The following is a 27,899-nucleotide window of genomic DNA, read 5'->3' as shown; positions in this document are numbered from 1 at the left end:
AATACAAAGACACAGCACTAGCACAACAGTGGCATCTAGGGACAGAAAAAAGCATTACACAGTACTGAAGCTGTGGTTGCTCTTGTGTGCCATGTGCCCTAACCCCACCTCCTCTCCTCACCAGGAAAATGAAGGCTGGGTAGCCAATAAGGGCAATGGCTGTAGATAGCTTCCTCTTGTTGCCGCCACTGTAGGTGCTGGCAGGTTTGTTAGCATATTTGGCCAACTCCAACTTCTTTAGTGCCCACTTCACAACCTGAGAAGAGCAAAGAGGAAATTGCTTGTACACGGCTGGTACTCCCATGAGAAGGTACCCCCATGAGAAGAGCCCTGCTGGATCAGACCAAAGGTTCGCCTAAACCAGCAGCCAGATGCCTCCAGGCAGCTCCCTCAGCAGGGCAACAAGGCAATGGCCCTCCCAGGCTGCTGCTCCTCAGCAACTGATGCTAAAAGAGATGTACTGCCTCTGGGCATGGAGGCTTCATTCTTAGCTACTGTAAGAATATCAGAATCATCCTGCAAGATTTGGTGGAAGCACCCATGTAGCCCAGCATCCTTCATGGCCAGCCATATGCTTCCTAGGCAAGGCATGAAGGCTGGTTCCCACCACCCCACACTCCGCCACGGTCAGGGGCATACACGCTTAGCCATCATGACGACAGCCATTAGCAAACCTCTCACCCCTTCCGTAAATCCCTCCAACACTCTTTTAAAGTCACCTGCACCAGTGGCTGCCACCACATCTTGTGGCTATGAGTTCCACAAGTTAATAATGCATTGTGCGAAGCGGCAGCAGCTCCTTGTTTGCCCTGAATCTACTGCTGCTCAAAGCTGTGATGCACAGCTTAGCCATTGCCCCAGTCATTAGGAGTCCAGGCTGACTAGCAAACCAGCCACCCGGTAGAGGTCCATGGGAAAGAGAGGCCAGAGACACCCCGGCCTTCTTCCTCTCCATCACTGCCCGCCAGAGGAGGAAGCCCTTCCACAACACTCTTGCTCACCCGCTCCTCATCCTTCCATGGAATGCCGCGCAGTCGGGTGTACAGCTCCAGGTGCTCTTGTGCTGTCAACTCATCAAAGAGAGCGTCAAACTGTGGGCAGTAGCCCAAGCTCTGCTGTACCTGGAGAATGTCCTTCAAGATGCTACAGAGACAGAGAGGAACAATGGGGCAAAGCAAAGAAGTCAGATCCTCTGAGGAGCCCTGATGTCAGGAGCGAGCCAGCAGTAAATCGTACCAAGTAAGTGGAGTCAACTCTATATTTGAAAGACACAGGAGTGTCAGACCTAATGAGCGTAGGAACTCTTCAGTACGTCTTGCCCCTATGAAGCAGTTGCAGAGACTTAAGGTCCCACAGCTGCCTAAGTCCCCTGCTCTCCAGGGCTTTCCCCAAGTTATCTGACACCCCACCTGCGTGCCAGTCTTTGCCCCTCCCACTTCATGCCTCTTCTGGTTCTGGGAGACCAGCGGGGAGAGGGTCTTTTTGCAGGATGATGGGGAGACACTTGCACCTCTCCACCAGCCGGACTAATCCCTGCTCTCCTGCATCAGCTTCTGATTCTGGACTTTTCTCTGCTACAGACTCTCTCTGCTCACTAGGCCCTATTACCTCTTCAGTTTCTGACATTTCCTCCTTTCAGTCTTCTCCCTCTGACCACTCATCATCATCCCACCACCAACCCCCAGGCTCTGAGCCTTTCCCCCCTGAGAGTTTTTCAGCTGGTTCCTCTCACCATTCCACTGTGCTCAACCAGTCCCTGACACCCAATTATTGCTATCATTTAATGTATTTATTTCCCACCTGTCCCCCAAGTTGTTGCTGTTAACTGCAATTATATCCCACCTTCTTCCCTCCAAGGTGGCACAAATTTTATCCTCACAACACCCCTGTGAGGTAGGCTGAGAGGCAGTGTGGCCAGCGAAAGGTCACCCTGTGAGCTTCATAGCTGAGTGGGAATTTGAACCCTGGTCTTCCAGGCCCTAGTCTGGCACTCTGCCCACTTTTAAAACAATGTAATAAAACACAAAGTAATAAAAACAAACAAGTTAAAAACAATAACTAAAATATGCCAGAACATGTTTAGAATCAGTAACTAGTTGTAACTTCATGGGAAATAAATTTGTTTCAACTGGCAAAACAGTCTCCCAGATTTTTCTTGTTTTTAATCACTCCAGGAGGGTTGGAATTTGTGATGGCCCAGCAATAAAAATGCTTGCAATTGCAAGTGGAGGGTTTATCAATACGAGTCTACCAACCCCTTTAAGTACCCCAAGGTGTCAAAGGGAACATCATATCCCATCATTTATTAAATTTCAGGTAGGGTATCCTTCCAAAACAACTGCACATGCTATCCTCCAGAACAGATGCAGGAGGTCTGCCTTAACTGAAATGAACCCCAGCATTTATTAGTACAAGCTGGGCATGTCTTACCTAATCTATCTGGGTGAGATGCAACTGACAGGCTGCTTTGAGCAAGTTTTTCTTTTCTCTCCCCAAGAGCAGTGCTTGTTAGCCTCTCGGGAATGTTGATACAAGTGTACATAAATGGGGCAGGTTTGCACAGAACCAACTGCGGCTTTTTGCCTGGCTCTTACAACAGAACAGGTGGTGCAGCAACCTTGTGCCAGAACCAAGCCCCACCTACCCCTCAAACACCTGCCCCATGGACGTACCTGTGTCCATTGATGAAGGCCTCACCACCAGTTGTGCTCTCGTCCCCTGTGAGCATTTTGAAGGTGGTAGTCTTCCCGGCCCCATTGACACCCAGCAAGCCAAAACACTCTCCTGGGCGGACGCCCACACACAGTCGGTCCACGGCCAGGATGCGTCCAATCTTGCGGGATTTGTACACCTGGAACCAGGTGAAGGAGTGAAGTCATCAGTGAAGGCATTGCACCCTCTATGTGCAACCTGGTGTACTATTAGCAGGGCTTGCAGCAAACTGGCAAAACAGCCTGTTTTTCCTAGCTGGCAACCATAGGAGGGGAGAGTGCTCTTGTGTTCCAATCCTGCTTGCTGGTTTCCCACAGGCACCTGGCTGGCTACTGCAAGGTCAGGATGCTGGACTAGATGGGCCATTCGCCTGATCCAGCAGCAGCTCTCCTTCCTGGATTTTGAACTTGTAGAGTCACACAAATCTCTATCATCACCACCATCACCATCATCTTCTTATATTTGTATACCACCCTTCATCCAAAGATCATGATTCGGTTCACAACAACTCAAACTCTCCCCTCCGGTGGTTTTCAGAAGCACTACTGCCTCCAATCACAGAGGCAGAGCATAGCCATCATGGCTAACAGCCACTGATAGCTTTCTCCTCTGTGAATTTGCCTAATCCTTTTTAAAAGCCATTCAGGTTGGTGACCATCACTGCTTCCTGTGGAAGCGAGTTCCACAGTTTAACTCTGTGCTTGTCCTGAATATCCCAGCAGTCATTGCTTGCTGCTTGTGGAATTTGATCCTTCTTTGTTATGGAAACTCCTGCCCAGTTAAATCCCTCTCTGATACTGGAAGCCAATCCTTGCCACAGCCCCTGACAGGATTGCAGGAAAGGTGTCCCCTACCTTGGTGAGGTTCTCGATCTTCAGCATGTCGTTGTCAGCATCTCCCCGCAAGACTCGATGGCGCTCATTTGCTACATCCACATCGTCCTCAACAGGTTTGCTTGACACTGGAAGGCGTCTGGATCAGAGGAAAGGGAACAGGGTGTGGAGTGAGGCTCGGGGTGGGGGTGGGGGGGTGAACGCAGCAAAGTCTCCTTACACTTTTCAGAGAAAGAGGCAGAGGAGTGAGAAAGGCACTCTTCAAGTGTGGGCTGGAATGCCTTCAGCAACTGACTGAGTAGAACTCTTAATAAGGCTCTTCTCATTGACCTAAACTGTGGGTATGTCAGTTGCCAGTAACAGTGAATTGGGGTGTGTTTGTGTGTTGGAGTCCAGAGGAGTATGACTTAGGAGAGCGTTCAAGCTTCTTGCACCCTTATCTACACAATTACCATATGCACTTATCCTAATATAGACATTTTCACCTGCAATTTGTGTAGGCCTTTCAGGTTACAGAACTACACCACAAAATTTTCAGAAGTGCAAATTTCAAAGGACAGCTTCATGTATTGGCTTGGGGAACAGAAATTTGATAGGGTCACATAAAAATGTAAAATTAATTAATCGATTCTATTTATATCCCATCTTTTTCTCCAAGCAGGTCAAAGCAGTGAACATGGTTCTCCCTATTGTGTGTTTAGACCTTTAACCCTCCCTAAATAAATTCACACAAGAGACAGATATTTGGTTTGGTTTTTGGCAGAATTTAGGCCACCACTTTATTGATTACAACCAAGTGAGTGGTTGCATAGGTTCTGGTTCGACTATCTCCCTGCACCCTTGCAGCACAGAACTGTCCCAGAGCCACGTTTATAGGGCAGACAAGGTTGAACACCAGGGACAGCTGCTAGTAGGGGTACCTATCAGCTGTCTGATGTCCCCGGGACTCGGGCACTGGCCGGACCCCTTTTGGTGACTGACAAACCAATGAGTCCCTGCATTCCTGTACTGGAATATCCTGCATTTGCATAGGCGTGGCCACATCACGTGCCATGCCTATCGCCTGAACCAGAGCCTATCCGCAACTTACAAGTTGTGACTAATTGCTATGTGGCAAGTGAAACCCAAATGGCACCAGCCAATCAGCCAAGTGGGGAAAATTCCTGCCGTGCCCCTGTCCCAATGACAGATGACACACGACGGCATAGCAAGGTCAAGCGCAAGCCCTAAATATAGGGAGAGGTGGGTGGGTGTTCCGATGTGAAAGCCCCAAAGAGGAAGCTCAGCAGCCTCGCATGGGCTTAAATAGGTCCTAAGTTGCTGCATTTTACAATGCCCCATTGGTCAGATTTCACCCCAGCAACACGGGACAAACCTATCAGGGGTTGTGGCCATGATTTCCAATTACCCCCACAACACTGGGTCGGGTTGCCGGTCGCACCGCAACACGTGCCCTCTTTTAATGGAGGACTTGATTTCCCATTTTATCATCACAACAACCCTGTGAGGTAGCTTAGGCTGAGAGGCAATGACTGGCCCAAGCTCACCCATTGAGCTTCATGGCTGAGTGGGAACTAGAACCTCTGTTGCCCAGGTTCTAGTCCAACACTCTAATACATTGTTTCTCAAATTTGGGTCCCCAGCTGTTGTTGGACTACAAATCCCATCATCCCTAGCTGGCAGAACCCTGCTCTAACCATTATGCCACATAAGTGTTGGGGTGAGTGTCATCCATTCATTCCCAGAAGCAACAAGTTACAGCAAGTTCGTGAAAATTCCAGAAGCTGCCAAAATGCTGAACTATTTACTGCAGGTGCCAAAGTCAATGTTGTGAAAACTGTTTTTTACACATGCGCAGCTCCTGGACTGGACTGAGATATTGTTTAGTCTCACCCTGTCTCTTGAACAGGAAGGATATAAGAGAGGCAGGGGAGGGCGTTGAAGCTCTCTAGGGTAAGGCCTGCAACTTCAAAAGGGACCTCTACAGGGGCTCTGGTAGAAGTTTGCATAGTTTGTAACCATTATGCTTAAAAACCGACAGTAAAAGTATTCCTGTCTGTACTGGATTGTCTTCTGTGAATTACTGCTCCATGTCTGACTTGGAAGCTCCTACACGTTTTGCTGCTGTGTGTTTACTCTGCTTAACTGGGTGTCTGGAAATGTGCTGGAGCCAAAGATAGGGGTTTTAGCTGTAAAGAAACCCAATAGGTGGTTTACCTGCTTAGCACAAACGCAAACAGTTTATGGGTGATGTCCCATAATACCAACAATAAGAACCTTTGGCATATTGATGATGCCACCAGTGGCGCCCCCCCCCTTGCTTACTGTGGTTTCCGGAAGAAATTATACTGGCACATGATGGTGATGAAGAAGCCCACAAAGCCTTCAATTGTCATGGCAACCAAGCCCCTGGTCACGATGTCCCACTCGAATGGTGACTTCATTTTGTCAAATTGCCCTAAGGTGAGGGGACACATAAAAGCAGAGCTTAATAGCTGAAGATGCACGAACACCTCCCCCCCCCCTTGCTGGACACAGTCATCTGAGAAGTAACACTCACTGGTTTATCCCCAACTGAATTTTACTCAAGGCCTACTGAAAACAATGGTCCTGAGTTAGACACGCCCACCCAATTCAATGGGTCCACTTCTTATTCAGGATGGATAAAAGGAAGGACTTCTTCACACAGTGCATAGCTAAAACTTTGGAACTCGCTCTTGGATGAGGCAGTGACGGCCACCAACCAACCTGGATGGCTTTAAAAGAGCATGTGGGGGGGGGATGTAGAGAAAGCTTTCAATGGCTAGTAGCCATGATGAATGCCTCTAAATACCAGTTGCCACAGGAGGGGAGAGGGTCTTGTGCTTGGGTCTTGCTTGCCCATTTCCACAAGCATCTGGTTGGCCCCTGCGAGAACAGGATGTTGTATTAGATAGGCCACCGGCCTGATCCAGTAGGCTTTTCTTACGTTCTTTTGAGTAACATCAGACATAGTAGTTCCTGTTTCTGTTCAGCTGCTCTCAAGCCAAGCAACTGTTCTGGCCTGTTTAGGGCTTTGATTAGCAAAAGCCCCCTGCTTTAATCCTTAAAAAGCAATCAGTGCCAAGGATGTGCTAATGGGAAGCCTCTCTTTTGATGCTGGTTACTTGATTGGTGGCAGATAGACAAGGCGCTCTGCACCTGTCCTTAAACTCTTTCCCCCTCCACTAGAGGTCCACATGTCCCAGGACTAAATCATGGCTCTAAAAGGTGCCAAGCCATCCTGTGCCAACTGGCGACCTCCAGGCATTTTGGGCTACAACTTCCACCACCCCACAATGCCTGCACTGGTTGCTGGCTGTTGGAAGTTATTGTCTAAAACATCTGTAGGGCACCAAGTTGGCAAAGGCTGGACTAATCCATATAAAAAACTAAGCAAAGGGTGCTTAAGCAGGCTGGGAAATTTACCAATCTTAGCATAGTATTCGTTGATGTATTCGTTGTAGGCCATCTCCATCAGCCCATGGCCCAGGTTGTAGTTTGGGAAAATCAGGAAGCAGCTTTTTAAGTAGCTGTTCACTACTTTCAGGTCCTACGGAAAGAAGACATAAGAAGGTCCCTGGAGATGGGTCAGACCAAATGCGTATCTAACCTGTAAACAATAACTTATAAAGCCACTCATCATGCTCTGTATATCTATTTATTCATTTCATAAAATTCACAAACAGAACAAAGGAACAAAATTATCAGTAAAAAGAGTTAAAAACAACTATTTAAAACTTTAAAAAAGTTAAATCAGCGATAAAGTGAAACCAGACTAAAACACACATCAATCAATGTTCTACATATCTGGGTTGGCTTCCCTAAACAAAAATGTTTTTAGCGGGCACCAAAGGGCACAATGAAGGTGCTTGCCTGATGCCAACAGGGAGGGAGTTCCGAAGTCTGGGTGCTGCTGCATTAAAAGATCAATTTCTTACAAATGAAGAGCAAATATTGAGTAGACCAGAGTTTCCCAGCCTCATGGGAGAGCCAAGGCTATAGCTTTCCCACCACCTCTCGCCCAAGTCCCACTCACCTTGTCGTGCTCAAAAAGCTGCAGCAGGAATGTGGCCACAGTGGCAGTGATGCCAATGAACAGGTTGATGACAATCAGAAAGACGTAAGCTGAGCTGGGCACCTCAAACCAGAAGGATGCTGGGTACATGATGGGGGTGATGGACCAGCTGGAGGGTGGTGGGGCAGAGTGGAAAGAGAGAGAGCATTAAGAGACCCTCCCTAGCATGTTCCCAATATCTGGTTCTCTAAGGTAGACTGCCCCTGAACATGGTAGTGCCAGCAAAACAGAGGGAACAGGCATAAACCCTCATCCTCCCTCTCTCTGAAGATCATTCTGGATGCCCACAAGGACCATGCAAGGCCCCAGTTTTGCTGTTTGTGCCAACGTACCCATAAAGCAGGAAGAGAGAGAGCACAGCTGGAAAGTTGGTGGGCGAGGTGTATGCTGGCAGGTCAAACACAAAGAGGATGATAATGCAGCAGGTTGCTGGGACGAGGTAATTCAACTGCAGGAGGGAAGAAAAGGTAAGGTAAGGAAAGCATGAGAAAAGAGAGTCTTTAGAAGGAGAGAACCCACAACCCCTGCTATTCAATCCTGAGTTTTCTACATGAAAACAGCAGACAGAAAGTGGAAGGGCCCTGAGTGAGAGTCAAGGAAGTAAAGATTTCCTTGGGTCTCTCATTTTCTGTTGGAAGTCAGAACCAAGAGCTACTTTTGCATAGAAAGAAGATTGTGTATCTGTGCAACTGTTTTTGTATTTTAGATACCCTGCTGATTTTCTGATCCCTTAATTTTTATGCTGCTGCTTTTGAAGAGAATCTGTATTTCACTATACATTTCTTACTGCTATAAATTGTGTTTATATAATTGCCCTGGGTTTTATGTTGCACAGATATTATGTGGCAACATTTGTGATGCATTTTACAAACTGGCCTCTGGCCTTCTGACAAAGGGCAGCATACAAATTAAATAGCAGTATTAGTCTGATTCACAGCAACTCTTCAAGACATACCAGGGGAAGGCTTTCCCCAACCTGGCTACAGAAGAATTCTCTCCATTGGCTCTGCTGTGAGAGGCCATCTCCTCTCCCCTGACCTGTCACCTGGGGGCACCCACTCCACCAGGCTTCCTCAGCAGGAGTGATGGGAAACAGAAATCTCCTTTCATCAGCTTTGCCAAAAGCCCAGCTCCACCAGACACCTCCTGCCCCTGAACTGTGCCAACTGGTCATTATAAGAAACAACTGTTGAAGAATTAAAACAATAAAAAATAAAAAAATAAAAAAAATTCTTCCAGTAGCACCTTAGAGACCAACTAAGTTTGCTCTTGGTATGAGCTTTTGTGTGCATGCACACTTCTTCAGAATTAGTGCAGAATTAGTGCAGGGGCCGGCAACCTAAGGCCCATGGGCCACAAGCGGCCCACGGGGGTCATTTAACTGGCCCACGAGCTGCCCACGAGCCAAGATGCCCGCTCAGCGAGTCCCCATGCACTGCGCTAAACCGGTGCAGCGCGGCACGCAGACTCGCTTCCGTGGCGCCGAAAATCGTGTCTGCGCAGACGCCAGAAATTGCGCGTACAATCTGGACCATGGAGGGATCTCCACTGGAGTGAACCAGGTCATGCGAGGTAAACCTTGCTGACCCCTGAATTAGTGCCTGAGCTTGATTCCCACCCCCCACGCTGCCGCTTTCCCCTTGTATGTTGTGCTTTCCCTCCTTTTTAAGATTGTACGCCTTCAGGGGCAGGGACTTTCTTGTTTCAACTAATTGTATGTAAGCCACTTAAGGAGCCTTTATGGCTGAAGAGCAGAGTAGAAATGCTACAGCCAACCAACCAACCAATTAACCAACCAACCAAGTGAGAACATGAACTGCTTTTCTGGATCAGATTAAAAAAAAAAGTGCTTTGTGAAGATACCATGTCCCAGACGTAATTGGCCAGCCAGTAGATCACTGGGTCACAGCCGCTCACAAACTGGAGGTGCTTGGCTTTGGTGGACTTCTCTGCCACCAGGAAGACCACGAAGCTGGCCGGCACAAAGGACATGGCCACAATGATGAAGATGGCGATAACCACGTCGGTGCCCTGGAGGCTACAGTCGGCCAGAGAAAGGAGGAGAAAGACACAGGGCAATGAATCCGGGCACCATTATGCAATCTGCTATAGGCTATGGGGACTAGGTAGCAAGAAATATGCGTTTCTAAATGAGTGTGACGGCCTCTGGTCCGCTTAACTGGTAGGACAAATCTAGAGTACAAACCCCTGCCCATCACCTCAGGGGCAAGCCCCAACGAGTTCCAGTAAGTGTGACTGGTGCTGCAGACTAAAGGTAGTTTATTTGATGGGGGCCAACCTGTTAAGCAACACCAGAAGCTGCCTTAGACCAGGCCAGACTATTTGTCCATCTACCCCATGATTATCTACTTTGACTGGCAGCAACTCTCTAGGGCAGGGCGGTCCAACTTTTCATACCAAGTGGGCCATAAGAATACTTTGACAAAGAACCTGCAGGCCACACACCAAGTTAAACTTCCATATTGTAAATTAAAGTGCTCACAATATATTTAATATACACAATATATTTAATTAAATATGTACAACTAAACACACAAGTAATAGAAACAAAATAAAAAATAAAAAAAATCTTCAGTAGCATCTTAGAGACCAACTAAGTTTGTTACTGGTATGAGCTTTCGTGTGCATGCACACTTCTTCAGATACCACGAAAGCTCATACCAATAACAAACCTAGTTGGTCTCTAAGGTGCTCCTGGAAGGAATTTTTAAATTTTAAATTTTGTTTTGACTACGGCAGACCAACACGGCTACTTTCCTGTAACTAGAACACAAGTAATAGATTTAATATAATCAATTATTTAACAAATTTAATGCACAAACAGATGTATGTGCTTTTGTTAACAACACATGACACAAAAAGTAAATGTTTAAGGCTTTAAGATGTTTTTTCTTGGATGTTACCAAGAGCTGCCAAAAAAAAGCCTCATGGGTTGAACCACCCTGCTCTAGGGTCTCAGGAAGAAAGAAGAGTTTTCCTGTTGCCTGCTATCCAAGAGACTTTGCTGGAGATAGGAACCCATTTCCTTCTGCAAACAAAGCATGTGTGCTACTGAGCTGACCCTTTCAATCCAGTCTTTCCCAAGCTAGTATCCTCCAGATGTTTTGGACCACAACTCCCATGAGCCAACATGGCTGTAGGATAATAACAGCTGAGGGGATCACAGCCATGTTGATTAGGGCTGTGAGGAACTGCAGAATAATATAAACAAAGGAGGGGATGAAGGCAACTCTGCCAGCTCTTCCCCTTACCCATTTGTTTATATTATTCTGCTGGGGAAACCCAACCAGATGGGCAGGGTATAAATGATAAAATTATTATTCTCTTTTTAAAAAGGAAAGAAAAAGCACGTAGCACACTCTCAATTCAAAGAACCAAACCCACTCCCAATTTCATTTTAAAATTTGAAGCAAAGGTAAATAAATGGATACCTACAGGTAATCCAGGGAGAGGCTGGCACTGGTTTTGTTCATAGGGTGGTTGGTCAGGGTGATACCTGGAGTGAATGAGGAGAAGAACAGGAATTGGATGAACTGCTTTGCACTCCAGAAAGGCAAGAAGCTGTAGCCAAAACCAGCCATTTCCAACCTGGCGCTTTTCAGAAGTTTTGGACTACAATTCCAATCAGCCCCAACCAGGAAATTCTGGCTGGGGCTGATGGGATCTGTGGTCCAAAAATTAGGGGGAGGGGGAAGCACCAGGCTGCGGAAGGCCTACAAGCAAGACATTCCTTTGACATGGTGCTCCCATTCCGCAAAATAAGAGCCATTCGAGTAAGCCCAAGCTTCTTTTCCTAGAATCTTTTCTTTTCAACATCTTTCTGATGAAACAGCATCTTCCACAGATGGACCATCCAAAACCGATGTAAGGAGCAGAGAGGCACACTCACACACTCGCAAGAGGCCTCCTAAAATATGAAACAGACTTTCACCATCAGTGTTAAGAGCAACTAAGTGGAAATCAACAAATAAAACGAAATCTAGCTACGTCCAGAAGTTTAGACACAGTCCTAAATATCTTCTGCCTTTCAACCCGCTCCCCAATTTCAACACACAAGGGCTGACTGGCTCACCATAGGCAGCGGGGTTCCCCCTGGTCTTGGGCAAGTTGGCACGGAGGATGGCATTGTTGAGGGTGTTGAGGTATGTAGGCATGCTGTGGTAGCCCTTGTTGTTGTAATAAACCTGGACAAAGAGAGGGGTGGGGGTGGGGAGAGAGATTAAATATTTATGAGCAAAGCTGCTCTTCTGTTAACAAGAGCACAGCGATCCGGAGGGGTAGGTTATGCAAAATATTGTACAGTATTGCCCTAAAGCCTAAACCACAGAGCCTAGGGCTTGCCAATCAGAAGGTCGGTGGTTCGAATCCCCACGACGGAGTGAGCTCCCGTTGCTTGGTCCCTGCTCCTGCCCACCTAGCAGTTCGAAAGCACATCGAAGTGCAAGTAGATAAATAGGTACCGCTCCGGCGGGAAGGTCAACCGCATTTCCGTGCACTGCTCTGGTTTGCCAGAAGCGGCTTAGTCACGCTGGTCACATGACCCGGAAGCTGTACATTGGCTCCCTCGGCCAGTAAAGTGAGATGAGTGCCACAACCCCAGAGTCGTCTGTGACTGGACCTAACGGTCAGGGGTCCCTTTACCTTTACCTCCCAATTAGCTTCATGGCTGATCTGAGATTTGAACCCAAACCATCCTGGCTCTACTACAGCCTTCTCCAACCTGATGGTCTCCAGAGCTTTGGACTAAAATTACCATCACCCTCCAACAAGCAAAGCTGTATTATCTACTCCAGCATGGCTGTGCTGCCTGGGAGTTGTAGTCCAAAACCTCTGGGGGGCACCAGGTTGGCAAAAGTTGTCCTGGCCCAACATCCTTATCTACTATACTGAAGATGGATCTCTATTCTGATCAAAATGAAACAGAAGGACAACTAGGGTCTCCCACCTTTGGTCCCACATTTAGCCTGCTCTGCCGGCTGCAGCTTCTTTATTTATTTAATGGTGGTGGTTGCTACTTTATCAAGGTATCTGTATCGATGAAGGGCAGGCTATAAAAATATTTTTATTTTAATAAGCAAATACCTGGGCAGCTCTCCGGACAGCAATTTTCTGCACCATGGGAGGAGCTTTGGCCCCAAAGGATGCTGGTATGGATTTCAGGAGATTGCCAAAGGTCATCGCTCCGTACCTGTGTGAGAACAGACAACAGAGCAGAAATGCAGAGCTTAGGGTTTAAATTTTGCAAAACTGAGGCGCAGTGGGGCCACATGGCCCATTGGGACTGGTAGGGTCAAAAGTGGTGGAGTCAGGGCCAAAATGACCCTTTGGCTAGTTGTAAAAAGGCAGGCAGGTGAGGAGCTAGCTGAGGGCAGACTAAAGCTGGTGGGAACTCACGGACCAGCCTCCACTGCTGCCTAGGCTGCCCTCAGACTGAGCAAACCAAAACAAAATGGCAGAGACAGATTACCATTACTATTATTTATTGCATTTATACCCCACTCTTCTCTTAAGCTGGAATTCAAGGTGCCTTCTAGCATTTTAAAAACATCATTGCAAAATGCAAAGTAAAAAAAGCACACTTGCCAAAACAATAGTTAAATTACATTTGAACACATTTAAAACCAGCATTTAAATGCAGTTTCCTCTGACTGTCAATACCTTAGCCTGCCAGGTGGGAGGATAACAAGGAGGGAGCCAATCTGGCCTCCTTTGGAAGGGGATCCTGCCATATGGGAGCAGCCACAGAAAAGGCCCTGTCTTGAGACAGACAGCTGCCTCAATTCCCCTCCCTCCCCAACACACCCACCCCTACCGATGCAGCCGAAAGCGGTCTGATGTATACAGCAAGTACTCCGAAACATTGCGCCCAGTAATGTCCACCAGGATGTCGCCTGTCACCACCTTCCTCTGTGGTGGGTGGCCCCCGACTCCGCTGGGGCAGGAAAAGCCGGTGCCCTGCATAGAGCAAGTGCACTTGATGGGCTCGTGGATGATGCTGGCCAATGATGGGGCAGAAGTGACCGTCTCTGTGAGGGGAAGAGCAAAGCAGCTGGGTTAAGCACAAGGATTATTCCTTCCTGTGCTAACTGAAGAAAGAAGGGACCTCCGTGTATTCTTTTTTTAAAAATAGCTATATCTGTATCTATATAGTACGATGACCTCTATGAGCATTTTACTTGTGTAATTTCAACCTTGTGCAGTTGAAGGCTGTCGAAACCGTGCAAATTAAATCCATGGAAGATCTTCCCGGCACAAAAAGATCTTTTAAGAGCTTGGCCTGGCAAGATCTTCGTGGTGTGTTGGCTCTGGCATGGCCCCACAAGATCTGCAGGAGCTGACCTTGCCAGTAAGCAAGGCAGAGAGAGAAAAGGCCGTTTTAGCTGCAATTGGCAACATGCTCTGAAATCCCTTTTCTACCGCTGCTTCCAGATACCCTAATAGTGCTACCACTCAATTTGAATTTTCAACCCAAAGCTTCAACCCAACATGGCAGATTCCCAAACTTTACCTCTGACAGTGGAGGGGTAAGTGGTGGAGTTCCAGGCCCTCAGCAAGTCCTCGTCCAGGGAGAAGGGGTAGTCGGAAGGGGCAGGTGACGGAGGGGGTGGCACAAAATTGGAGAGGGGCAGGCCCTGGGTGAAGGAATCCACGCACATAGCATCAAAGTACTTTGCCGCCAGCATCTTTGACTCGTTGCTGTTGAGGTTCAGGGATTGCACCAGCTGGTCCAATGTGCTGTTGAAAGCCGTCTTGAGCACACAGGTGGCCCCCACCCCCGAGGGACGGTAGAAGGTCTCGACCAACTGCTGGGGCTTCGCATCCGCTGACTGCTTGAACCTGCCAGAGGAGAGTATTTTTAAAATAATAATAATAATAATAATAATAATAATAATAATAATAATAATAATAATAATAATAATCAATATACCACCCTATACCCAGAGGTGTCAGGGCGGTTCATAGAAAAGAGTAATATCAGTTAGAAAGCAGGGTGGGTGTGAGGTTCAGGGTGGGAGTGAGGTTCAGAGTTTGGGGGGCCTTCCAAGCAGGCACTTCCACATGCCGTTGCCACCACCGCACACACAGGCCCCTTGAATTTCTGAGGGAGAAAGAATTCCCAACAGATCCGCTCCACATTGATGCAGCTCCTGGTTTGGTCTGCATAAGGGGGAGTTGATCTTTCAAGGACCTGGGATCCAAGGCATTTCAAAGGGTCAAAGAACAGTAGAGTTGGAAGGGACACCATGGGTCATCTAGTCCAACCCACTGCAATGCTTTGGGCTTTATACGCCAAGGGCAGAGCTTGAACTGGGCCTGGAAGCAAAGAGGCAACCCTGGGAGTTCTCTTAGCATAGGTGTTGCATGAGCCTCCCAGCTGCACCAATAAGCACTCTGGCAGCATCATTCTGCACCAGTAGCAGACCTATGTACAGCGCACTGCAGGAATCCAGATGGAGGCAACCAGAGTGAGGATCGTGGTTTGCTTCTCTCTCCAGGAACAGACATAGCTGACAAAGCAGCGGAGCTGGAAATAGGCACTCCTATTCGCGGAGTGGGATCAAACTACAGACCTGCACTTTCCAAGGGAGCATGACCCCATCCATCTCCAGCCCCCAGACTCAAGAATTTGGCACACACAACACCTTTGATTAGAATATGGCAGCTGTGCCTTCCTGCCTGCAGGGCCTTGGAGTATCCCCCGTGTGTAGCAGCTGAAGGTGGAGGAGAAAAGAGAAGAGGCTGGTGGACAGGTATCAGCTTGATTCACACCCCAAGAAGAATGCTATTACTGCTTAAAGGTAGTTCCACAAAGGAAAGGAGCTCAGGGACAAGGGGAAAGACAACACTCACAAGAAGGAACAAACAGGAATGGAAAAGCTAAGGTCCAAAGCTGAAACTGAAGATCCAGATAGAGGAAGCTATAGATAGGCAGCCCACCACTGGATGAAAGCAGGAAATGAACTGAGGAAGTAGCTGCATGCCCCTGGCCTTGGAACATTTACTGCCTTGGTGACTCCCATGGGAAATCTTACTCAACGAAGTTGAAGCTGGAAAAAATTCTTCTTTCTCTGCATGCAACCTTTCAGAAAAATAAAAAACCACCAGGGTCCCTATGGCTTCTGGGTCCAGATCTGTAAAAGGTGGAATGACAGAGCTCTCACCGGTATTCATGCCGTTCCTCGTTGGCATATGGGATGAAGTTGCCTTTGGGTTGGGTGTAGTTGTGGTACTGGGATGGCGAGAGGATGAGAGGAGGCAGGTCTCCTGTGAAACAAACATTTGTTACAGCTACTTTGAAGCTCTAAGAGATAGCCCCATTTTAAGCACTAAAATGCATGGGGTGGGGATATCTGAATCCTTCCCCCAATATTCTATGGATTCCCTTCACCCCTAAACACCTCTTGGTCCCTACCTGATCTCTTCTAGTTTTTCCACAAAGCACATCCTTTCATTTTGAAACACTCAGTCTTACTGCAACAAGGTGTATGTGGGGCTGCCTTTGAAGAAGGTTCAGAAACTTCAGCTGGTGTAGAATTTGGCAGCCAGGTTGCTCACCAGGGCAAGACGGTTTGACCATATGACACCGATCGTGGTCCAACTGCACTGGCTGCCAATTAGTTTTCAAGCCCAATTCAAAGTGCTGTTTTTGACCTATAAAGCCTGGAAGAGCTCAGGACTGCAAAACCTCCAGGACCGCCTCTTCCCATATGAGCCTACCTGGACCCTGTGATCCTCATTTGAGGCCCTTCTTCATGTGCCCCTTCCATGGGAGGCTCGGAGGGCAGAAACACAATAATGGGCCTTTTCTGCAGTGGCTCCCTGTTTGTGGAATGCTCTCTCCAGGTAGGCTCACCTGGAACCTTCGCTACATATCTTTAGATGCCAGGCAAAAACATTCCTCTTCTCTCAGGCCTTTTGACTAATTAAACAGAATACATGGCCTTTTGTGTGTATTTAGGAGGGAGTTATTGCTTTTGTTTGTTATTATGTGTATTTTTGTGATTTATATTTTAACTGTCCTGTGATCTTTGGATGAAGGGTGGTACACAAATTTAATTAGTAACAACAACAACAACGGTGACAAATAGCAGCACTGCTCAGGATGATCTCAGTCAACATGCTGAGATCTAAGGGCTCAGGTGGTGCTCAAGGGACCCTGGACCCAAGTTGTCCAGGGCTTTGTATATCAACACAGGAGCCTTGAACCCGACCCAGGAGCACACCGGCATCTAGGGCAGATGTTTTAACAGAAGTTACGCTGTGCACCCAAAGGCCTTCAAAGTGGTTTACAATGTAAAAGTGTTTTAAAATCCAGAATCCAAACAACAAATATGATGACCATGCAGCTGAACTAGAAAACCAGGGTGGCAATAATTCAAAGGCCCCGCTGAAACTGAAACAGATTAATCAGAAAATAAATTTGAAACACAGAAGCTATATTACTCCAAGGGACTGAGATCCACAGTCTAGGTGCCACTGTTAAAATGGCCCAGTGCTCTCATCTCTACAGTATACCAGGCTTAATCTTCAGTGCAGCAGCACCTACACTTTGGAACTCCCTGCCACTGTACCCTTTTCTGGTACCTGCTTAAAAATATTTTTGTTTAGGCAAGCCTAGTCAGAGATTTAGAATACTGGTGTGCTTATTAAAAAAATGTTGTAATTGTTTTTACTAAAGAAACTTACTGTGCTCAATTCTTTTTTTGTGTGTGGACTGCTTTAAGGTCTTCTACAATCAAGCGGCATATAAATATTATGAAATGAATGAATAACCTGGCCTTCTGTATTTTGGGAGACTGCTGGACGCAGAGCCTACTTCAGAACGAAGTGCACCTACCTATCTCAGGCACGGAGAGCGCCACTGTCATGGCTACACAGACGAAGAACGCAGGCAGCAGGATCTGGGAGAAGAGAGCCTTGGTGTTCCGCTTGGCACAGTGGAACCGCTTGACGATGAGCCCATGGAATTGGCGCAGCTTGAGCCAAGAGCCCTCCAGCTTGATGCTCCCCTGCCCCACCAGCGCATGTTCATCCAGGTCCGCCTCTGGGTCTGCAGCGGGAAAGAGCAGAGGGGAGATGGGGCGGGGGACTGAGGCTTCTCTCTCTCTCTCTCTCATAGGGTGGGGTCCAAAAACAACAGGATGCAGGCAGATATATGACCCCCACCTACCGAAAACAGGCAGAAGAGGAAACCACATGGAAATCCCAGAGACACAGAGCCTATAGGAGTGGTACCCCACAGAGTGGCATTCATGTGGTGCTTTGAGTCCTGTGCTTTCTCCTTCCCCCTCCACCCCTCACCTCCTGCAGTCTTCCCCCCTGTTAAAATGCTTTACTTAATACAATTTAACACGCATTTAATTCGTGCAATTTCAACTTTACGCGGTTGATGGCTGGCTGGTCAAAATCACAAATGATAAATGCACAGAAGGCGGAGAGCTTTAAAAGCTCCTTTGTGCAGGGTTTTCCCAGAGCAGAAAGAGCTTTTAAGATCTCCTCCTTGCTTACCAGACTATGGTGGGCTCTTGTCAGATCTCATGGGTCTATCCGAGTTTCCACAAGAGCCTCCAAGAGCCCAGTAAGCAAGGCAGGGAGCTTAAAAGATACATGCCTTGCAGGGGAGGGTGAGACTTGTTTGGGTCACTGACTCCAGAAGGCAAGTCTGCTTGTGTAGGGTCAGTTCCAAGCGGGTGCGTTGATATTAAACAATTTTGGCTTTAAATGCCATCCCTGAACCATAACCCCCGCATAAGATGTGAGTTGGCTGTACAGTAGTATTATCATTACTACATTTATTTATCACCCACCATTTGCCAGCAGGCCCCATGGTGGATTACAGTAATTTAAAACCCAGAATAAAAAAGCACACACAGTTAAAGCACTTTGCATTTACATAAACAGGGTGGGTTCTGAAGAAACACATCTCGGGTGTCAAAGGCCAGGGTACAGAGGTGCACCTTTAGCATTTCCCAAAAGCTGTATGGTGAGGGTGCCAGATACAACTCTGGGGAGGGAACTTCACAGCTTAGGGTCAGAGAAGACCCTCTCTCGGGCCACCACTCCAAACCTCTGAGGGCAGTAGAACTATCATGAGGGCCACCTCTGCTGATCTCAGCACCTGGAAGGGTCTGCAATGCAGGAAGTGGTCTCTCATATATTTAGACTGGAAGCCTCTTGGGGCAGAGGTCTGGGCTTTTTATGTTTCAGTTAGTCTGGTGTCCATAAATAACCAACACTCCCCTCCCCCCCCCCCACCAGGGAGAGCAAGCAGAAGCAGCCTCACAAACCAATCTGTTAGTTTATCTTACAGATCCCTCCCTTTCAAAAAAACATCAGACCCACCTAGACTCCCCCCTTGTGCTCACCCAGCCCCCGCCTCTGATGGGTGGGCTCTCGGGCGCCAGTCAAGGGAAGAGCAGGGTGTGGAGGGTGCTCTTTCCACTCTGTGCCTTGCCCTCTGCCCACCAGCTGATGGCACTCAGGTGGGGACAGAGCACAGGGGTTGCTCATCATTCTCCAAGCCCTTCTCCTGCTTGGCAGCAGCAGCAGTGGTGGGGGTTTGGTGAGTGTGGTGAAGAGTACCCTCTGCACCCCACCTGTCAGCTCCAGGGATTTGGTGAGCGCATGGAGGGAGCCCTCCACACTCATCCAGTCTGACATGGGGGATGGGGCGCTGAGCATGCTCTTCACCCCTCACCAACGGTGGCCTCCGTCCCCACCAGGGGGGTGGCGTACACACATACTGGGTGCTTGGGGGGGCGCTACACCCCTGGCTGCATCCAAGGGTAAAGGAGATTGCAGGTGTAATCTCAGAGCCTTTGCCTATGATCTTTGAGACTTCATGGAGAACAGGTGAGGCCCCTCCAGACTGGAGGCAGGCAAATGCTGTCCTCATTTTCAAAAAAGAAGAAGAAGGCCTGGGTAACTACCAACCAGTGAGCTTGACATAAATACCAGAGAAGGTCCTTGAACAGATAATTCAACATTTGGTCTGTGAGCACTTAGAAAACAATGCTTTTCAGCATGGGTTTCTCAGAACCAAGTCATGCCAGACAATTCTCATTTCTTTTTTGATGGAGTTACAAATTTGGTGGATCAGGGGAATGCTGTGTACATAGTGTATCTTGATTTCAAAATCAAAATCTTGATTTTGACAAAGTCCCCCATGATATCCTTGCAAGGAAGCTGGTAAAATATGGGGTGCATGAGGTCATTGTTAGGTGGATTTGTAGCTGGTTTACTGACCAAACCCAAACCACCATTAGTGGTTCCTTATCATCCTGGAAAAAAGTGACCAGTGCAGTGCTGCAAGGTTCTGTCCTGGGCCCATTGTTGTTCAACATCTTTATAATTGACTTACGATGAAGGAATTTAGGGAATGTCATTTGCAGATGACACCAAACTGGGAGGGGTAGCTAATGCCACAGAAGACAGAATTGGAATTCAAAATGACCTTAACAGATTGGAGAACAGGGCCCAATCTAACCAAATCAATTTAAACAGGAACAAATTTAAGGTGTTCCAGATCAAGGGAAGTAATAGTACTACTCTATTCTGCCTTGGTCAGACCACACCTGGAGCACTGTGTCAGTTCTGGGAACCACAATTTAAGAAAGGTACAATCAAGATGATCAGGGGTCTGGAAACCAAACCTTATGAGAGAAGATTGAGGGAGTTGGGTATGTTTAACCTGGAGAAGAGAAGACTGGGAGGAGATATGATAACCATCTTCAAATATCTTAAGGGCTATCACATGGAACATGGGGGAAAACAAGCTCATTTACTGCTCTGGAGAGTAGGACTCAAACCAATGGCTTCAAGTTACAAGAAAAGAGATTCTAACTAAACATCCAGAAAAACCTTCTGACAGTCAGAGCTGTTCAACAGTGGAACAGTCTCCCATGGGAGGTTGTAGGATCTCTTCCCCACCCCACCCCACCCCCGCCGCACCATGGTGCCCTCCTCCCAGGGTGGGGGTGGGGAACACGCAAGGTCTCTCACATGTTACAAACCTTGCAGACTGGCGTTATCAGGGTCTTGCGGGTTATCAAACAACGGAGAGTAATCCCCATAGAACTCCGAATAAGCCCCACCTTCATCGCCTCTCACAGAGCCAGCTGAGGACGACGACTGCAGTGACGTCTGAGACTGGGTGAGCTGGGAACAGGCCTGCAGGTTCCCCTGGTCTGCCTCAGGCTTCTCAAGCGTCTCTGCCCCTAGGAGGAGTTCCCCATTAGCCTCAGCCTTGGGGCCCAGTTGGGAGTCAGGCAGAGGGAAGGTGTCCTTTTGGGACTCTTTCACATCTGTAAGGGATGGTGAAAGAGTGAAGGTTATTTATTCAGTGCAGTCACAGAAGCATGACCCGAGAGGCTCTCAAGACAACAGCTCACTTCCCTCCCCTGCCCTTAAGAGACAAAATTTGTTCTGATGGATTACCAACCGAAAAAGCTCAGATTACAGTGGAGTAGTGGAACATAGGGTTTGGTTTGAGCCCAACAGTATGTACAAAGTCAATTTTATGAGCTACAGTTCAGTTTGAGCTCAGGGACCTTTTTATTTGGTTTTACAGTTTGTTCAAAATGAGCAGGTTCCTTTTTCTTAAACCTTTCTTAAGTTCACAAAGTAATTGAAATACTTTACAACAAAACAAAGCCAAAGCATCAGATGGAGACTTGCTATTACCAGCCCACAGTATGTGTTTGGATGTGACATTGGAACATGAAGAGGTTCAATCTAAAGCCAGATAAGAAAATAACATTAATGTTCTCACAGTGGAACATTCTCCCTTGGGAGGTTGTGCACTCTCCTTCCTTGGAGGTTTTTAAGCACAGGTTGGGAGGCCATCTGTTATGGACGCATTAGTTGAGATTTGCATTGCAGGGGGTTGGACAATATGACCCCCAGGGTCCATTCCAACTTTACAATTCTATGATTCTTACCGACATCACTGTTTTCCAGAGATTGGTCTTCCTCTGAGACCTTGAGGAAAACCTCTTCCAGGGTGGTGTCCATCAGCCCAAAACTGGTCAGGTCTAGGTCATCCAAACTGTGCTCCAGGTGCTAAAGAAACAGAATGGGAGGAAACCAGAGGTGAGTCAACACAGGTGTGTCCATCTAACCTCCACCAGATACCATGCACTGCTAACCGTCAAAATATCCTGCATCAGCCAAGAGCATCCTTCTTTGAGCACGCCATCCAGGCACAAGGATTCCGTGTCAAAGCCTCATGGTATGATGTTATTGGTGGAACACCTGTTCTGTTGGGATGGGCAAAATGAAGTTACACATTCAGTCATTTAGTAGATTTGTATCCTGCTTTTCAACTAGAGTCTTCCAAAGCAGCTAACTACATTCAGGAAAAATGCAACAGATACATCAGGCACCACACATTCACAAAACAGAACACTGAAGCAGGCGCTGGCTGCCATCAGATGCTCCTGCCCACATGCAATATGGTAGCAGCTGGCCCTGCAGAAAGAGGGGAAAGCGTGACTGGAGCAGGCCCTGATCTTGCCTTCCTCGTTCTTTAGACAATGCACAACTACCTTTTGGAATTCACAGCCACAAGATATGCTGACAGCCACTGATTTAAAGGGTGCTAGCAGTGCCTTTTCTTCTTCTGGGGGTGCTTGAGGGTATGGAGTACTGGCAACCCCCCCCCCCATGTTAAAGGTGTGGCACTTACTCTAACAACTTCATGGTGAGAACTGGCACCTTTTTTCTATAAAAAAGCACTGAGTGCTTAAAAAAATATTCACGGACGAGAAGGCTATCAATGGCTCCTAATGATAGCTATAGAGATATTCCACATTCAGAGGCAGTCTACTTCTGAGTATCAGTTGCTGAGTAACAGAGGGGATGGGCTATTGCCCATGACCTAATTATTGGGTTCACATAGGCAGCTTATTAAGCCGTTCACAAAAATAATAAAACAGTCAAAAACATCTATTTAAAACATTCAAAAAATAATTAACACCACTGATACTCTAAAAACTGAAGTAAAACACATTTCAATGTTTTACATATTTGGGTAGACTCGCCTAAACAAAAGATGTAAAAGTACAGTGGAGGAGTCTCCCTGATGTCAACAGGCAGGGAGTTCCGAAGTGTGTGGGTGCTGCCACACTAAAAGATCAATTTCTTGCAAGTGCGGAATGAATATTATGTGGGAACTGTAACTGTGCTGGTTCTGCAGATGGAAGTGGTTGAGTGGGCATGGGACAAGGTAATCTCGAAGGCAAATTTCTGTTTGCTGGAAAAAGGAGTGGAGATCACAATGCAGGAATATGGAGATCTGTCACCTTCACCGTATGTACTCTTTTAGGTTCCTACTAAAAACATTCTTGTTAAGATAAGCCTACCCAGATGTTTAGAAAGTTGAGGTGAGTTTAATTCTGTTTCTAGTCTACTGTTTTAACTTTCTGAAAGCTTTGATTTATAGCAGTTAATCTTTCTCATTGATAATTTTATTATCTTTAAAAAATGCTTTGGAGGCGCTTTTTTGCAATCAAATGGTGTCTAGGTTTTATGCAATAAACAAACAAGAAAACAAACGAACAATTCATTATTGTTTTAAAACGTTTCTTAAGTGCCTACCAAACAACCCCCAAAGCCCTGTAATTCATATGCCCAGGCCTTTGAGGGTGTGAGTACATATCAAAAATTTAAACCAAACTCTACGTGCCCCAATTTAAAGATGTATGCAAATGAAGGCTGGCAACATTAATGCCCCCCATAATAGGAATCACTTGCAAACGACCACAGTGCCTGGAGACAGACAGTCAGGTCGTGCATCCACAGCAGTGTCCAGAGGAGGAATGACAGCTGGGAGGAACACAGAAAGAATAAACGCCATGGTGCATCTGCAGCAGCACAACTGGATGCCTTCCTCTGTCCCAGCTGCAACAAAACATGTCTCTCCCATATCAGTCTCCACAGCCACAGCAGGCGCTGTAACCCCCAAAGGCGCACTCCTCCATTGTCTCATGAGACAGATGGATGCCAACCAACCAGTCCTGTCCCCCCCCCTTTTGCTTATTCACCAACTGCCTGGTACCTGGAAGAGCCTTTCGAAACAGCCCTTCTTGACTGCTTCACTGGGGAGGATGTAGGAGAGCTCTGTGTTGGTGTTAGAGATGAGGAGGCAGGAAGCAACATACTTCTTGATGAACTGTGTGACTCGTGCTTCGGAGCAAGGGCTGATGGAAGACTGGCAGGGAGAGCTGTGAGTCTGCCCAGAGTCTAAACAAAGAGGAGGGGGCGGGGGAGAAGGAGAAAAAAGATTATTTATTTATTTGCTGTCACCTTATATCAGTTTACAACCAGGAACATTAACAAAAATACACATATGCATATCATAAGCACATAAAGACATAAGAATAGCCTGCCGGATCTGGCCAGTGGCACATCTAGTCCAGCATCCTGTTTTCATGGTGGTCAAGCAGATACTTCAATGGGAAACCCACAAGCAGAACATGAGCACAAGAGCCCTCTTCCTCCCCTCCTGTGGTTTCCAGAAACTGGGATTCAAAAGCATATACTGCCTCTGACCATGGAAGCAGAGCAGAGCCATTGTGGCTAGTAGTCATTCATAGCATCGCCCTCCTCCATGAATTCATCCAATCCTCTTTTAAGGCAATCCAAGTTGGTGGCCATCACTGACCCCTGCAGGAGGGAGTTCCACAGTTTATAACGATGTGCTGTATGAATAAGTACTTTCTTCCAACATGAATTGTCAAACATTCAACCTCATTTGATGTCCACAAGTTCTAGTGTCATGTGGGAGGGAGAAAACGCTTTTCTATTCACTTTCTCTAATGAGAACTGCTGTATCCAAAAACATTGTCACTTAAACTGTGGTTGACCCTGAAGCAGAGTGACCATAAGAGACTCAGCAGAGCAGCAAGGGAGGGAGTGTTTGATGGGATGTATTAGGCCTTTCCTAGCCCCTAAAGAAACTACAATAGAAATGGACATGCTAGATAGACCACAACTCAGCTGTTGTTACAAGGGCAGCAGCCATTGTCATTGGGTTTTTATTGCATCTTCCATCTAATGAAGGGACACGGTTGGCACTGTGGTCTAGACCACAAAGCCTAGGGCTTGCCAATCAGAAGGTCAGCAGCTCAAATCCCTGTGATGGGGTGAGCTCCCATTGCTTGGTTCCAGCTCTTGCCAACCTAGCAGTTTGAAAGCACATCAAAGTGCAAGTAGATAAATAGGTACCGCTCTGGTGGGAAGGGAAACAGCATTTCTGTGTGCTGCTCTGCTTTTGCCAGAAGCGGCTTAGTCATGCTGGCCACATGACCCAGGAAAAATGTCTGCAGACAAACGTTGGCTCCCTTGGCCAGTAAAGCAAGATGAGTGCCGCAACCCCAGAGTTGTTCGCGACTGGACCTAACGGTCAGGGGTCCCTTTACCTTTTCCATCTAATAAATTAAACCTAGCCAGAGAGGAAGGCACCCTATATTTAGGGATAGTTAATCAACCCAAGTATGGCTTTCCATCCTTATGGGTTGGTGGGCCCAGAATAGTTGGGGAGTGTCACCCAATAAAAAACTGATGGCATATAAAATCAGGAAAGATAAAAATAAGTACTTCCTCACACAACACAGAAAAGCCTTATGGGATTTGCGTGGTCCAATAAAGACCTCCGCCTGAGGTGGCTTTAAGTGGAAACTAGACAAAGATATGGGGCAGGAAGATGAGGAGGAGGAGCCTATCAACAACCACTAATGCAAACTGCTACATGGAACCTCCATGTACAGGGGCAGTCTGCACCAGAGTATTAGAAACTGAGCACAAAGAAACAAGGGTGGCCAGAGTCAAATTGCTCTTTAAACAACAAACAGTTGTCTGGTCCTGCCAGGAGAGCCTCATACTGCTTGCCGCAGCAAGGGCTTCTGAGAGAGAGGCTGGAGCCACTGAAACCACGACGCCCAACAACACTGACCAGCATTGGCTCGGGCGTCCGACTGCTTCTTAACGACAGTAAGCTTGTACCCGTCACCATAGGTGCTCTTCAGAAAGAGGGGGGACCCACAGCACTTCAGCTTCCCATGAGAGATGATGGCAATGCGGTCACCCAGGAGGTCAGCCTCATCCATGTGGTGTGTGGACAGGAGGATGGTCCTTCCTGTGGGAAAAGGGTTAGGGTTAGGTAAAGGGGCTGTCACAGAGGCACGAAGGACAGGGCAACAGCCCCTCACAAAAGAACACATTATTCAACCACAATGTTCTGGGGAAAGACAATCTTCTGCATCATGCATTCAACTTCACTTGGAGGTTTTTAAGCAGAGGTTGGACGGCCATCTGTCAGGGATGTTTTAGCTGAGAGTCCTAAATTGCACGGGGTTGGACTACGTGACCCTCAGGGTCCCTTCCAACTCTAAGATTCTATGGTCACAATCCTTATTGACACAAAGATGAACTAGTTGTCCACCCCAATGCTCACAATCACTCTGTGCATTTAAAGCAGTGCCAAGCCGCTTTGCACAGTGTTGGCTCCCCACCCCCATTCCAGAAAAGTCAGCTGAACTGACACAAGGGAAGGCAAAAGGATGTGGGTTGGTAGCTGGTGCGCCCCACCTGTTAAGCCCCAGCAGAGTGAGGCAGCACCCATTTATCTCACTTACCTTGTTTGTATTTGAGGATGAGGTCCCAAATAGCTCTCCGTGCATAGGGGTCCACGCCAGCAGTGGGCTCGTCCAAGATGACAGCCCGGGACCCTCCGACAAAGGCAATGGCCACCGACAGCTTCCTCTTCATCCCTCCTGACAGTGTCTGCACCAGGGAGTGGCACTTGTGGGTCAGCTCCAGGTCTTCAATCATCCTGGAGGAACACAATGACATGTGTGGGTGGGTGGGGGGTTTAGGCTTCCAAAGTGTCCAAGTCCGATCCTAGAACTTTGTGGGCTCCTCCACAAGTAAACAGTTAAGGGATGAGAGGAGGATAGCATTACCTTTGCCCCTCTCCCAAATGCTGGCCTCCCCTCTCTCCACCCCAAAGTATGATTAATTGAACCTACCCCAACCTGGTTTGTGCCCCACCCCTTAACCTTGTGTTTCAGACTACAAAATGGCCACACTAACTGGCTGATGGGAATGGCATGCCAAAACATCTGCGTCCTCATCAAGGGACAGCATGGAAGCAGGAATTAGGGCAAGGTGATCCTTGCAGGTCCCTTCCAACTCTACAATTCTAACAAGATTGATGGAAGACTCTTACTGTTAATGTCAGCTTGCAATGGATTTTTTTGTTAATTGTTATTTTTATTATGATTATTATATTATGATTTTTTTTCTGTTACAACAGCAATCTTGTAAAAAATGAATTTAATTTAAAGGGTGCCAAATGCACTTTAACTGGGCAGCCTGAATTTGCTGGTGTGAGTTCAGTTCCAACTAGCTAAACAGTGACAGACTGTAAGCAGCTTTGGAGTGTTTATCGTAGCATAAGCTTTCATATCTAAGGTTGCTACAGGATTTTTTTTGCAGCCGATTCTTCCCCCAACACCAAATAATTGACAGCAGGTACAATAAAACCCCCAGGTGCTGCCCTTCTAACAACACTGAGGTGGCGTCTATCCTGCATGTCCTTTTCTACTGTAGTTTCTATGAAGGAGCTAGGAAAGGCCTAATACATCCTATTACACACTCCCTCCCTTACTGCTCTGCTGAATCTCTTAGGCTCGCTCTGCTTCAACTAGCCAATCCCAGAGCAAGTGGCAATGTTTTTGGATACAGCCGTTCTCATCAGACCACCCATGATTGCCATATATATATATAATATACTGCTTAGCATTATTATTATTATTTTTAGTAGAAAAAGATGTTTAATACGTATTTCTTATCTTTTATGAAGAGGAAGAACTACATTCACATAATAATGGATTTTTCCTTCACACATGTATTCTCTTGCTGCATTAGAATGAATATCAAAGTAAACATTGCCCGAGACACTGTTCTGATAGAACACACACCCCAACTGAGAAGATACTCCATGTGCAAAGCAGGTGAGCTCTGCTGCAGGAGCCTGGTGTGCAAAGTGGAAGTCTGTACCCAAAATTACACAAGAGCAGCCCCTGCCCCTCATGCACACTGTGCAAAATGTTTTCCAACAACAACCACCTGTTAGGCAAGGGTGAGGTTAAGGAAGCAAAAGCTCAACTGGGAGCGTCCACAACCCTACTAAGCATTGTTATCATTTAGTTGAATTAATGTGTATTTTTTATCAA

At 47.1% G+C, this 27,899-nt stretch overlaps 1 protein-coding gene across 3 annotated transcripts in view; it reads right to left on the bottom strand.

The window, feature by feature from the left end:
• The window catches only part of ABCA2 (ATP binding cassette subfamily A member 2), a 104,376-nt gene that overhangs the window by 5,043 nt on the left and 71,434 nt on the right, over nucleotides 1–27,899 (bottom strand). For 2 of the 3 annotated variants that reach the window (XM_033138284.1, XM_033138283.1), the window contains 21 exons: nucleotides 26,298–26,494; nucleotides 25,616–25,798; nucleotides 23,720–23,904; nucleotides 21,603–21,723; nucleotides 20,676–20,966; nucleotides 17,501–17,713; nucleotides 15,825–15,927; nucleotides 14,171–14,499; nucleotides 13,475–13,688; nucleotides 12,745–12,850; nucleotides 11,735–11,846; nucleotides 11,098–11,158; nucleotides 9,505–9,679; nucleotides 7,974–8,089; nucleotides 7,603–7,750; nucleotides 6,993–7,116; nucleotides 5,871–6,003; nucleotides 3,567–3,684; nucleotides 2,673–2,851; nucleotides 1,002–1,143; nucleotides 122–256 (listed from right to left, as the gene is read on the bottom strand). In XM_033138284.1, coding sequence (XP_032994175.1) covers nucleotides 122–256; nucleotides 1,002–1,143; nucleotides 2,673–2,851; nucleotides 3,567–3,684; nucleotides 5,871–6,003; nucleotides 6,993–7,116; nucleotides 7,603–7,750; nucleotides 7,974–8,089; nucleotides 9,505–9,679; nucleotides 11,098–11,158; nucleotides 11,735–11,846; nucleotides 12,745–12,850; nucleotides 13,475–13,688; nucleotides 14,171–14,499; nucleotides 15,825–15,927; nucleotides 17,501–17,713; nucleotides 20,676–20,966; nucleotides 21,603–21,723; nucleotides 23,720–23,904; nucleotides 25,616–25,798; nucleotides 26,298–26,494 — 3,385 coding nt within the window. The remainder of the gene's footprint in view (nucleotides 1–121; nucleotides 257–1,001; nucleotides 1,144–2,672; nucleotides 2,852–3,566; nucleotides 3,685–5,870; nucleotides 6,004–6,992; nucleotides 7,117–7,602; nucleotides 7,751–7,973; nucleotides 8,090–9,504; nucleotides 9,680–11,097; nucleotides 11,159–11,734; nucleotides 11,847–12,744; nucleotides 12,851–13,474; nucleotides 13,689–14,170; nucleotides 14,500–15,824; nucleotides 15,928–17,500; nucleotides 17,714–20,675; nucleotides 20,967–21,602; nucleotides 21,724–23,719; nucleotides 23,905–25,615; nucleotides 25,799–26,297; nucleotides 26,495–27,899) is intronic. The other variant, XM_033138285.1, reaches the window with a different exon arrangement.

The sequence above is a fragment of the Lacerta agilis genome, chromosome Z (assembly GCF_009819535.1).
Source record: "Lacerta agilis isolate rLacAgi1 chromosome Z, rLacAgi1.pri, whole genome shotgun sequence".
NCBI lineage: Eukaryota > Metazoa > Chordata > Lepidosauria > Squamata > Lacertidae > Lacerta > Lacerta agilis.
The sequence above is the reverse complement of the archived record's forward strand: the minus strand, read 5'-3'. Positions and strand labels throughout refer to the sequence as shown.